The sequence below is a fragment of the Artemia franciscana genome, chromosome 6, assembly GCF_032884065.1.
Source record: "Artemia franciscana chromosome 6, ASM3288406v1, whole genome shotgun sequence".
Lineage (NCBI taxonomy): Eukaryota > Metazoa > Arthropoda > Branchiopoda > Anostraca > Artemiidae > Artemia > Artemia franciscana.
The window spans coordinates 26,168,654-26,182,073 of NC_088868.1; the positions used below are offsets into that span (position 1 = coordinate 26,168,654).

The 13,420-nt window shown below is 35.6% G+C and overlaps 1 protein-coding gene across 1 annotated transcript in view; it reads left to right on the top strand.

Annotated features, from left to right (window-relative positions):
• Positions 1-12,155, top strand: part of LOC136028247 (dnaJ homolog shv-like) — a 30,328-nt gene extending 18,173 nt beyond the window's left edge. Inside the window, exons 6-7 of the mRNA XM_065705974.1 lie at positions 7,391-7,588; positions 11,970-12,155. Of these exons, the coding sequence (XP_065562046.1) occupies positions 7,391-7,588; positions 11,970-12,034 (263 nt within the window). The 3' untranslated portion in view covers positions 12,035-12,155. The remainder of the gene's footprint in view (positions 1-7,390; positions 7,589-11,969) is intronic.
• Positions 12,156-13,420: the final 1,265 nt, after the last annotated feature.

The following is a 13,420-nucleotide window of genomic DNA, read 5'->3' on the forward strand; positions in this document are numbered from 1 at the left end:
GTAACGGTGGGATCAAAAAAAGACAATCTCCACAACTCTACATTTAAATTCCACTGATAGTTTTAAAATATAGACAGGGCTACTTCTGCAGTGTCGTTGTCACGTTCTTTATATAGTCTAACAGACTATACAAAATACGTAAATCTTGCTTTGTTGCAAGATGAGATTTTGGAGCATTGAACCAAACTTTTCAAAAAGTCTTAACTAAGGAAACAGATATGGCACGCACAGAACTTTCTTCTTCTTAGAGATCTTAAATTAACGGTGAAAAAAGAACATTTTATAACAGTAAATAGCCTTTGCCGTCCACCTAGTGTGATGAATGGCTCCTGGAGTTTTGAAACCCACAAAATTGCCGTCTAGTGATCCAACAAATACGACAACCAACTGCAATAGCTCCTTGTAGTCATGTCTAAGGTGGCTCTCAGTTAATGTGGTTTTGAATTCAGCAGCAACATTTGTAATTACTTCTAGAACTAACTGCTTTTGTACTAGAATGTTACTGATACCTGTGTCGTATTTTCCTTTGCCTATTTTGGGCCACATAGTGACGAATCTATTAAAAATGTCTAGATGAGGCCGAGTGGGTGATCTCATTTTTGTATCAATACGCCTTAACAGAATTTCCAATATATGATGACGACAAGCTAGGTATAACAACTCTCTTCCTAGAATTTGCTTCAATATGACGCAATCTCCTTTGAGTCTTCCCGGTTTGGATGCTGGAGAAAAGGAAAATTATTAATCAATTTGTTGTCAGTGTAACTGAGCTTATGAATCGGGCCCGCTCGCCTGAGACTCTAGGTGGACAGGCCCTATTAGGCTGTGGTTGCTCCTTCGCCTGTGAGTCCCTACCCGTACCATTTACCCAAACAGTATAAAAAATTATAAATCTACCCTCTTCGCCTGCATGTCCAGGATGTTGGTCATGTTTCAATCCTAAGACTGGGTAGCCTGTCTTAGACTCTAGGTGGTGGGTCATAATAAGCTTAGGTCGCTTGCTTGCCTGTGATTACAAGCGAACTCTGTCACCCGTTTTGCATACAAGTCTAGTGGACATTCTTTGTCATAACTCAACCAAAGAATCTCGGTCATCCCCAGTACGATTCCAGTAGGGCTTTCTGGGTAGGCAAAGCCCATATACTATGATCAATCTCAGTTGCCCAATTGCCTGTAATTCCGGTGGCCATGGTCAGTCATAAATTTTAGAAAACGTTTTACTTGGGACCTCCAATTGCCTTCAAATGGCTCATAGAACTGATACTACTTGAATTACATTTACTCAATTCCTATCAACCTTAGTTCTGCCCTAGGATCGGTGATAACTATCAGCCAACAAGTGAAATGACATCATTTTTTACAATTCGGAAAAACGCTTATGCCAGCTTTGCCCCTACTCAGACTATCTGTCTTGGTCTTATTTTCATTTCCCAATTTGTCATCGTCATGATCATTTATTTCCAAGGGTCATGTTTGAAAATTGAGTTCTAAAATACTTTTTAATTTTAAAAATGTCAATTCCTATACAGATTATGCGAAAAACTACAAAATTCTTAGAATACCCACAAGCTGGCTCCTAATGGTACCAGGTCATGTTATTGGGGCTAAAGGCTGTTGTAACTCGGTTTGAATTAAAATAACAAAAATTATGTATACAATATAAATTTCAAGAACAACATTGGCTTTCTTTTAAGATATCAACAGAAGTAATAACAATTACGGAGAGAATTTAGATTTTCAAGACCAACATTGGCTTTCTTTTGAGACATTAAGCGGGTTTCATTATTTACGGTTCTGGAGCTATAGCTCCTTATTTTCCAAATTTTGAGCGACGAGCGGAACGGGGTAGTGTCGTTTAATTGAGTCCAAATTTTGGCTATCTCAATATCTGGAAAGAGGAATTGAACAAAATTCCGATATGTCCCCCCCCCTCTGTGAGATCTGATCATCATAATATATGTATATATATATATATATATATATATATATATATATATATATATATATATATATATATATATATATATATATATTCTGTAAACAGCGTTTACAGAAAATATAAAAAAAAAATACATCTCGCAATCTGTGTGCTATTTTGATTGTTTGTTTTGTGAGGTTAAGATGAACAAAATTTCGATATGTTTTGGAAACAGCGTTTACAGAAAATATAAAAAAAATACATCTTCTCGCAATCTGTGTGTTATTTTGATGGTTTGTTTTGTGGGGTTAAGAGGAACAAAAATTCGATGTTTTCCCCCCTCTGTGAGATCTGATCATCTTAATATATATATATATATATATATATATATATATATATATATATATATATATATATATATATATATATATATATATATATATATATATATATATATATATATATATATATATATACTAGCTGTTGGGGTGGCGCTTCGCGCCACCCCAACACCTAGTTGGTGGGGGCGCTTCGCGCCCCCCCCCCCCAAGCCCCCCCGCGCGCGTAAGTCGTTACGCGCCATTGTAGTTGTGTCCCTATGTCCCACCTGTGAATATAGATAGATATATATATATATATATATATATATATATATATATATATATATATATATATATATATATATGTTTTTAACTACGTAAAACTTGCGAATATACAACATTCTTTGCTGTCCCATTGTCTGTGCATATAAACAGATTGTCAGGTTTACCGACTCTTGAACATGCAACATATAATGGTCCATGGGAAAACAATCCGTATTCAGATCTATACCTCATGATTCTAATGATTGCCCTTGAGCTTTGTTGATGGTGATTGCTAATCGACCATTCCCTGAGTCGCCATCGTCATTTATATATCCCCCTGTGCACCCCGGCGTCCCCTTTGTAGTTATGTCCCTGTGTCCCGGTCGTCATTTATATTCCCTGTGTCCCGGTCGTCATTTGTGTCCCGGTGTTCCAGTCTGTGATTTCTCTTTGAGTATCCCGGGCGTCATTTATATTCCTTGTGTCCCGGTGTCCCGGTCGTCATTTATATCCCCCTGTGCCCCCCGGCGTCCCCATTGTAGTTGTGTCCCTGTGTCCCGGTCGTCATTTATATTCCCTGTGTCCCGGTCGTCATTTGTATCCCGGTGTCCCGGTCTGTATATACATTCGTTTTTTAGTTTTGTTTTCTCCTTTATTTTTTTCCTTTTTTCTTTTTTTCTTTTTTAGTTTATTTAGATTTTAGATTTTTTAGTTTTTTTATTAGTTTTTAGTTTTTTTGTGGTTTTTACCATTTTTTTTAGTTTTTTTATTTTTTTTTTTTTACTTATGTCCTGGTCGTCATTTATACTCCCTGTGTCCCGGTCGTCATTTGTGTCTCGGTGCTTTGTTGATTGCTAATTTATATTATATTTATATTTATATTTTTTATATTTATTAATATTTTTTTAGTTTTCTTTTTCTCTTATTTTTCAGTTTTTTCCTCTTTTTTAGTTTTTTCTTTTTTAGTTTTGTTTTTTTTTTGTTTTTTACCTTTTTTTAGTTTTTTTAGTTTTTTTAGTTTTTTAGCTTTTTTAGTTTTTTTATTAGTTTTTAGTTTTTTTTTTAGTTTTTGCCTTTTTTTAGTTTTTTTAGTTTTTAGTTTTTTACCTTTTTTTAGTTTTTTTTAGTTTTTTAGCTTTTTTAGTTTTTTTTCTTTTTAGTTTTTTTTGTAGTTTTTACCTTTTTTAGTTTTTTTCTTCTTTTGTATTAGTGTGAAATAATTCAGACGTCATATGCGGACAAACACGACGTCACTCGACAGACAGACAGACAGACATAACCCACAAACAACTTATTTTTATATATATTTATTCATATTTTTTTAGTTTTCTTTTTCTCTTTTATTTTTCAGTTTTTTTTCCTTTTTTTTAGTTTTTTTCTTTTTTAGTTTTTAGTTTTTTTTAGTTTTTTTTTAGTTTTTTTAGTTTTTTATTAGTTTTTATTTTTTTGTAGTTTTTGCCTTTTTTTATTTTTTTCAGTTTTTTTTTAGTTATTAGATTTTTACCTTTTTTTAGTTTTTTTTTAGTTTTTTAGCTTTTTATGGCACTTGGTATTAACCAAGTGACATATAGCAGTCGCCAATTCTGTCGGTCTGTCTGTCGGTCCCGGTTTTGCTACTTTAGGCACTTCCAGGTAAGCTAGGACGATGAAATTTGGCAAGCGTATCAGGGACCGGACCAGATTAAATTAGAAATAGAATCGTTTTCCCGATTTGACCATCTGGGGGGGAGTGGGGGCCCGGTTAATTCGCAAAAAATAGAAAAAATGAAGTATTTTTAACTTATCAGCGGGTATTTGGATCTTAATGAAATTTGATGTTTGGAATGATATTGTGTCTTAGAGCTCTTATTTTTAATCCCGACCGGATCTGATGACATTGGGGGGAGTTGGAGGGGGAAAACCTAAAGTCCCGGTTTTGCTACTTTAGGCACTTCCAGGTAAGCTAGGACGATGAAATTTGGCAAGCGTATCAGGGACCAGACCAGATTAAATTAGAAATAGTCGTTTTCCCGATTTGACCATCTGGGGGGGGGAGAAGGGGCCGGTTAATTCGGAAAAAATAGAAAAAATGAAGTATTTTTAACTTATGAGCGGGTGATTGGATCTTAATGAAATTTGATGTTTGGAATGATATTGTGTCTCAGAGCTCTTATTTTAAATCCCGACTGGGTCTGATGACATTGGGGGGAGTTGGAGGGGGGAAACCTAAAATCTTGGAAAACACTTAGAGTAGAGGGATCGGGATGAAACTTGATGGGAAAAATAAGCGCAAGTCCCAGATACATGATTGACATAATCGGAACTTATTTGCTCTCTTTGGGGTAGTTGGGAGGGGGGGAGTAGTCTTAAAAAATTAGAAAAATGAGGTATTTTCAACTTAAGAACGGGTGATCGGATCTCAATGAAATTTGATGTTTAGAAGGATATCGTGTCTTAGAGCTCTTATTTTAAATCCCGACCGGATCTGGTGATGGGGGCGGGGAGTTGGGAGGGGGAAACCTAAAACTTGGAAAACACTTAGAGTGGAGGGATCGGGATGAAACATGGTGGGAAAAATAACCACAAGTCCTAGATAGATGATTGACATAAACGGAACGGATCCGCTCTCTTTTGGGTAGTTGGGGGGGGTTAATTCTGAAAAATTAGAAAAAATGAGGTATTTTGAACTTACGAATGGGTGATTGGATCTCCATGAAATTTGATTTTTAGAAGGATATCGTGGCTCAAAGCTCTTATTTTAAATCCTGACCGGATCTGGTGACATTGGGGGAAGTTTGGGGTGGGGAGACCTAAAATGATGGGAAACCCTTAGATTGGAAGGATTGGGATGAAACTTGGTTGGAAAAATAAGCAAAAGTCTTGCATACGTAATTTACATAATTGGAACGGATCCGCTCAATTGCGGGGGGGGGGGTAATTCTGAAAAATAAGAAAAATAACGTATTTTTAACTTACGAAGGAGTGATCGGATCTTCATGAAACTTCATATTTAGAAGGACCTCGTAACTCTGATATCTTATTTTAAATCTCAACCGGATCAAACGTAATTGGGGGGGGGCAGTTGGGGGGGACCGGAAATCTTAGAAAATACTTAAAGCGGTGAGATCAGGATGAAACTGGATGGGAAGAATAGAAACCTGTCTAAGATACGTGACTGACATAACTGGACCGGATCTGCTCTCTTTGGTGGAATTGGGAGGGGGGAGGTAATTTTGAAAATTGAGGTATTTGTAACTTACGAAAGGGTGACCAGATCTTAATGAAATTTGATATTTAGAAGGATCTTGTGCTATAAAGTTTAACTTTAGGTTCTGACCTTCTCACAAGTGCCAAATGAGCTCTTGGCTCTTGGCTCTTCCGACCTCGTCCAAATGAGCTCTTGGCTCTTCCGACCTCGTACCATATGAGCTCTCGGCTCTTCCGACCTCGTCACAAGTGCCATATGAGCTCTTAGCTCTTGTTTAGTTTTTTTTTCTTTTTAGTTTTTTTTGTAGTTTTTACCTTTTTTAGTTTTTTTCTTCTTTTGTATTAGTGTGAAATAATTCAGACGTCATATGCGAACAAACATGACGTCACCTGATCCACAGATCCACACACAGACAACTTATTTTTATATATTTAGTTTTCTTTTTCTCTTATTTTTCAGTTTTTTCCTTTTTTTTAGTTTTTTCTTTTTAGTTTTTAGTTTTTTTTTGTTTTTTACCTTTTTTTAGTTTTTTTTGTTTTTTTAGTTTTTTAGCTTTTTTAGTTTTTTTATTAGTTTTTAGTTTTTGCCTTTTTTTAGTTTTTTCAGTTTTTTTTTAGTTTTTAGTTTTTTACCTTTTTTTAGTTTTTTTTAGTTTTTTAGCTTTTTTAGTTTTTTTTCTTTTTAGTTTTTTTTGTAGTTTTTACCTTTTTAGTTTTTTTTCTTCTTTTGTATTAGTGTGAAATAATTCAGACGTCATATGCGGACAAACACGACGTCACTCGACAGACAGACAGACAGACATAACCCACAAACAACTTATTTTTATATATATTTATTCATATTTTTTTAGTTTTCTTTTTCTCTTTTATTTTTCAGTTTTTTCCTTTTTTTTAGTTTTTTTCTTTTTTAGTTTTTAGTTGTTTTTAGTTTTTTACCTTTTTTTAGTTTTTTTTAGTTTTTTTAGTTTTTTAGCTTTTTTAGTTTTTTTATTAGTTTTTATTTTTTTTGTAGTTTTTGCCTTTTTTTATTTTTTTCAGTTTTTTTAGTTATTAGATTTTTACCTTTTTTTAGTTTTTTTAGTTTTTTAGCTTTTTTAGTTTTTTAGCTTTTTTAGTTTTTTTTTTCTTTTTAGTTTTTTTTGTAGTTTTTACCTTTTTTAGTTTTTTTCTTCTTTTGTATTAGTGTGAAATAATTCAGACGTCATATGCGAACAAACATGACGTCACCTGATCCACACACAGACAACTTATTTTTATATATATAGATATATATATATATATATCATGAAAAGAGAAATCACCAATGCTAGAGCACAAACACAAAAAAAAAAAAAAAAAAAAAAAAAAAAAAAAAAAAAAAAAAAAAAAAAAGAGACAGAAGGAGAAAAGGAAGACTGTTTTCCTAAATTAGTGATTAATATAGACCAGCACTTGAATGAGGCCTTAACCCTACTCATCCATACAATCACATAGGTCAAACAGCATAGCCACACACAATCAACCATAAAGAATAATCCATGGACAGGCAGTCATGTCGTCAATAAGTATAAGTCGTCATTTACCGAACAATAGAAAAAATAATATAGACAAATAATTCAGAGGCAACACCCAACATAAGGGCTCATCAGGAGAATACACTGGCCTATATAGGGTTTCGCCACTCTAAATCTATGTGTTATTTTGATTGTTTGTTGTTTTTAAGGTTTTGAAATGGATATTCCGCATTTAGACGGCCATAAGGTGAGGATTGTTCGTGACAAGATTACATTCCCTGGTGCAAGAATCCGCAAAAAAGGAGAAGGAATGCCTAATTACGAGAATAATAATTTATTTGGCAATCTGATTGTTACGCTCGACGTAGAATTCCCTAAAGATGGGCTGTCTCAGGAGAACAAAGAGAGTAAGTAAACTAGAACTCTATTTTTGGCTGGTTCCCGCCGTCCTAATTGTTACTAACAATTTTATTTTGCTTGCAAAAATAATTTTTAACTAAAAAACATTTGTTACCAATGATTTGCAGAAACGTATAAGTAGGTAGGAAAATTCAAATATAGAATCTTCAAATGTAAGTAAAGATTTAAAACAGAATCTCAGATGCAATAGAAAACTTGGGAGCATCAAAGCCGTCTACAGATGTTTCTTAAATGAGAAAAATTGCAAGTATATTTTTTTTCGAGTTGCATGAGTTTTCCACTCAAAATGCATTAACAATTTTCTCCAAGTTTGAGTTCTTGGAGACTAAGAAGTGTTAGTAAAAATTTGCTGTTAGCTCGCGGTAAATTGATGCTGACAGTTTGTTAACATCAATTGGTAGGTGGTAGAAACACGCCGCTCATTTTTGAAGTAAAAGCGGGCTGATCAGAAACGTATTAAACTACTCTTACAGGAAGAAGAGGCATGTCTCAAATCTTATTCTTCTTGCTACGATATTTTCTACTGTTGCGGCACAAAGGTTGTGGCATTTTACTGAAGCTACAAATTTGGAGTTACGCCTACTGCAAGACTTAATAGCAAATACTCTGAATTTTCGTCAGGACTGTGGAGTCCGTCTACTTTACCACTGACACTAACTCTGACTCCTGAAAAGTTAAACACAATTGCTCTGGCTCCAGCTCTGATTATTATAATTGTCTTCATACTCTGAACTCTCGTCAGGGCTGTGGAGTCCGTCTACTTTACCACTGACTCTAACTCTGACTCCTGAAAAGTTAAACATAATTGCTCCGGCTCCAGCTCTGATTATTATAATTGTCTTCATACTCTGAACTCTCGTCAGGGCTGTGGAGTCCGTCTACTTTACCACTGACTCTAACTCTGACTCCTGAAAAGTTAAACATAATTACTCCGGCTCCAGCTCTGATTATTATAATTTTCTTCATACTCTGAGCTCTCGTCAGGGCTGTGGAGTCCGTCTACTTTACCACTGACTCTAACTCTGACTCCTGAAAAGTTAAACATAATTGCTCCGGCTCCAGCGCTGATTATTATAATTGTCTTCATACTCTGAACTCTTGTCAGGGCTGTGGAGTCCGTCTACTTTACCACTGACTCTAACTCTGACTCCTGAAAAGTTAAACATAATTGCTCCGGCTCCAGCTCCAGCTCTGATTATTATAATTTTCTTCATACTCTGAGCTCTCGTCAGGGCTGTGGAGTCCGTCTACTTTACCACTGACTCTAACTCTTGACTCCTGAAAAGTTAAACATAATTGCTCCGGCTCCAGCTCTGATTATTATAATTGTCTTCATACTCTGAACTCTCGTCAGGGCTGTGGAGTCCGTCTACTTTACCACTGACTCTAACTCTGACTCCTGAAAAGTTAAACATAATTGCTCCGGCTCCAGCTCCAGCTCTGATTATTATAATTTTCTTCATACTCTGAGCTCTCGTCAGGGCTGTGGAGTCCGTCTACTTTACCACTGACTCTAACTCTGACTCCTGAAAAGTTAAACATAATTGCTCCGGCTCCAGCTCTGATTATTATAATTGTCTTCATACTCTGAACTCTCTTCAGGGCTGTGGAGTCCGTCTACTTCACCACTGACTCTAACTCTGACTCCTGAAAAGTTAAACATAATTGCTCCGGCTCCAGCTCTGATTATTATAATTTTCTTCAGAGAAGTAAGAACTCAAACTCAGTTTACAGAAGTTAACTATTCAGATCCGGCTTACGATAAAGGCGGCTGGCTTTGTGGGTAGTCTTTACAATTGCTTAATTACATAAAGAAATTTGAGAACCGTAGGTATTCCAGGAATATTTTCCATTTGCATTGTCATCACATTTATATTAGTTAAAGCTTTTAAAGATTTAAGATTCATTTAACGAAACAGCATTCATAATTTTGGCCTAGGCCGCAACTAAATTACACTATTTTTGCAACATCTGATAAGCAAAGGAGTAAAAGAATTGGTAAAACGATTGGTACAGTATCTCAATGTATTTTTATTCCTGCTTCGAGTAAGCAGATGCTTTTTACAAGGATAGTACAATCTGAACAGCGTTCCTCTTTATCTTTTTCTCTGTATTCTTTTTTTTTCATATTCGTAGAGGTTGTCTCGGACATAGCCGAAGATGTGCGGACCAGTCCAATTCTGACCGACCGTTGAAATCATCTTACAGTATGGTGACAGCATAAGATGACGTTTTGAAAACTCTCCCTCTCTCTCTCTCTCTCTCTCTCCCTCTCCCTCTCTCTTTCTCTCTCCCTCTCTCTTTCTCTCTCCCTCTCTCTCTCTCTCTCTCTCTCTCTCTCTCTCTCTCTCTCTCTCTCTCTCTCTCTCTCTCTCTCTCTCTCTCTCTCTCTCTCTCTCCTCTCTCTCTCTCTCTCTCTCTCTCTCTCTCTCTCTCTCTCTCTCTCTCTTCTCTCTTTCTCTCTTTCTCTCTCTCTCTCTCTTTCTCTCTCTTTCTCTTTCTTTCGCTGAATCTTTGATCCAGCAAAGTCGGCAATGCAAAATGGAATGCACACGGATCTTTAACCTTAGACGCACGTAGGACTTGGAGCTAGTAGGTTTTGATCTTCTCCAAAATCTCGAGATCTCTCTATAATTCTACATGTTTTATATTTTCATTTGAATCCCCCCTCCCACGAGCCATGCTGCTAAATAAATCCCTACTTGCGTCATGTATGGTCCTTGTCTGGCTCTATCCAGAATAAATCTATTCAGCCATACGGAAAATTTACCGAAGACAAACAACATGCATCTAAATTAGACGCTACTTCGGAGTTTATTAAACCATAGGCTCCCGAGACTCACTGTAACAAGAACTAATGCTGTGTCGTGTCATGCTCAATCACAATGGGAGAACTTGAAACAAAATTTGCAAGGGGTCTTGAATGATTCCATCCTAGGGACATAATTTCGACTCTTGGTGAGGGTTAACGCTAAAGATGAAAAAGAAAGCGCAGGAAGGTTGGTGGGGATGTCGGTGATTAAAGCATTTTAGGGATAATTTAAGGGAGTTAATGATGGACAACTAAAAAATGACAACATCGTTTCTGTTGGCGGTGATGGTGACAGCAACGTTGCAAAACGGTAGTTGTGTCGATGGTGATGAAAATAATAATAGTACTGATTTTGGCTCCTTATAGACCCTGAGATTATATGACCCTCAGGAAGTTTTTCCACTATGCCTGAATTCTTTAGTGTTTCTTCGAAATTCAGTAAAAGAGAAAGGGATCCTCCAAAAATCTACTCAAAAGTTTATTATTTTGGGTCGACGTTCGGATGCACTAACGTTTATTTTTAGGGAGAATTTGGAGAGCTCCAGTTTCTTTTGAGGGAATTTGAAGATAGCAGAAGCACTGTCTTCACTCCCTTTCAAGAAAAAGAATTATATAAGCCGATGAGATTTGTTTAACATCGTTTTAGAAAAAAATGTCATAAAAATACGCAACTTGATATTTTGACTTTGGTTAATTTTGAATAATATTTTCATGGGGATGGGAAGGACAACGAATATAATAAATATCGGAATTGATAATAAAAAAAGAAATGATGATGTCTTTGATATTAGTAGTGTAAAGCACACCGAGACCTGGTGCTTATTCTCTAAAGTTTAGTTTTCGGTATTTGCTAGAAGTTTTTTTTTAAATAAAAAATAAAGGTATGTGAAATCCTATCGTTTAGTCGTGCTTCTCTTTACTTTTTTTATTGTTCATCTCTATTCTATTTATATTGTTATTGTAAGTTATTGTTATTGTTATTGTATTTACATTGTTATTGTTATTTACATTGTAATACGTTCAATATTGTTATTGAGCGATACTAGATCACTGCTGACATTTAAAAAGAATTTAACGAAGATGGTTCTTTCAGATTACAGCAGCAGACTACTCTAATATTTGTTTGTTTTGTGGTGATTATCATTCTCTCTCCAGTTACATTTTGTTCTCCAGTTACCTCTCTTTTCCTTTTGTCCTCTTCTTCGCTCTCTTCTTGGAATTATAAATCTTGTTATTCTTGTTGGTTTATTTCTTGTGCTAAAGGAGACGAATCGAGTTTTACATCTCTGTCTGTTTTGTCCAAGTTATATTATAGTAATTCAATCAAACAGTTCAGTTCAAATGCTTAATGTTTTTTCCTGAATTTGAATTCTTGTTGCGTACAGTCTTTCGTGTAGCGGGAATTACTTCTATGTTTTTGTAATAATATTTTTCTAAAATTTGAACTAAACTAAGCAAATGAGATTCGCATCACCTTATGGTCAATTATTAAATTATTAGTTGAAATAATTTTTGATGCATGCCTTACAAACCACATAATAAGAATTTTTTTTTAGGAATCAAAGAAATCTTGAATCAAGAACCTGTCACCAAAGTTTACAATGGATTACGAGGGTACTAACTGCTTTAGTTGGATTAGGAACTGTTATTTATTTATATCTTTTGACGGAGCATATTTTTTTTTCTTACTTGACTGACAAGTATACTTTTGTAGATTGAGTTTTAATAAATTGTCGATGTGAGTGTTTTTGATATAAGCGTTAGAAGAAAAATGGAGATATTTCGCAAGTATTTTAGATCCACGAAGCTGTTATTGTTTATGTTTCAGGTGCTAGAGAATATACACATATAATAAAAACAGATAAAAACATATGATATACACAGATGAAAAATACATGCAACGACAATAAATGCATGTGGCGATCATAAACACATACAACGATGCAACATATGCAGCTTTCAATGAATAAGTACGAAGATTAAAACAGATGGTATAATCAGATGTATATCTGTGTATAATGGTATTCGACTAATTCTCCCCCCCCCCTCCATGCCAAAAGAGTTCGTAACTGGAATCCCCCCCCCTTCTGTGGACAGTTTTCCGTTGGAATATTATCCCCAATGTTCAAATTTGAGTAGACAAAGGGGAAGTACGACAAATGAAAAGAATGTATGACAAATAAAAATAAGAGAGAGAGAGAGATCGGTATATTTAAAAACTATCGTAGCATAGCTAAATTCAGTTTTGTTTACAAAATCATACATTTAAACAAAAATCACACACTATAACTCAGCATTGAAAATTGATGTGAAGAAAGGCACAAATGAGTTGGCGTAACGATTAGTCCGTACTTTAGGGGGTAGAAGTTTATTTTGTAACCTAGTTTGGCTATTGGGAGGGGCTGGTTCGGGTAGTATTGATCGGTGGCTCTTATTGGCAAGGACGGATTTTCCAAATTGCTGAATAAGGTGTTCAAGCCGGACTTTAAGTGGAGATAAATTCAACTTAGCGAAGGCTTGATCATAGGGTATGTCGCGGTTTCGGAGTATAATCCTTGTTGCTCTTTTCTGGACAGACTCTATGTCGTGTAATAGGTACGCTGTGCAGATGGACCCCACACCGGGCACGCGTACTCGAGCAACGGGTGAACATAACACATGTAGGCATGGAGAAGACTTTCAGTATCACACCCAAAACGCCTCATTTTGGTAAGTGTCTGGAGGCTTGCATTAGCCTCGTGGACGGTTAAATTAATATGGGCACTGAAACTACAGTCACTAGTGAAAGTTACTCCTAAGATTTTTATTTCATTCACAATCGGGAAAGGGACTAGAGGCATATCTATATTGCTCTTCAGAGGGTTGAAACGAATTATCTTTGACTTGGCTACGTTGATGGTAAGATCATGACTTGAGCATTCGGTTTTTAGCTGATCAAATAACTGGTCTGAAAACTGCTTTGTTATGATAGTGTTTTCGACCAGGTAAGCGAGCACTATGGACAGAT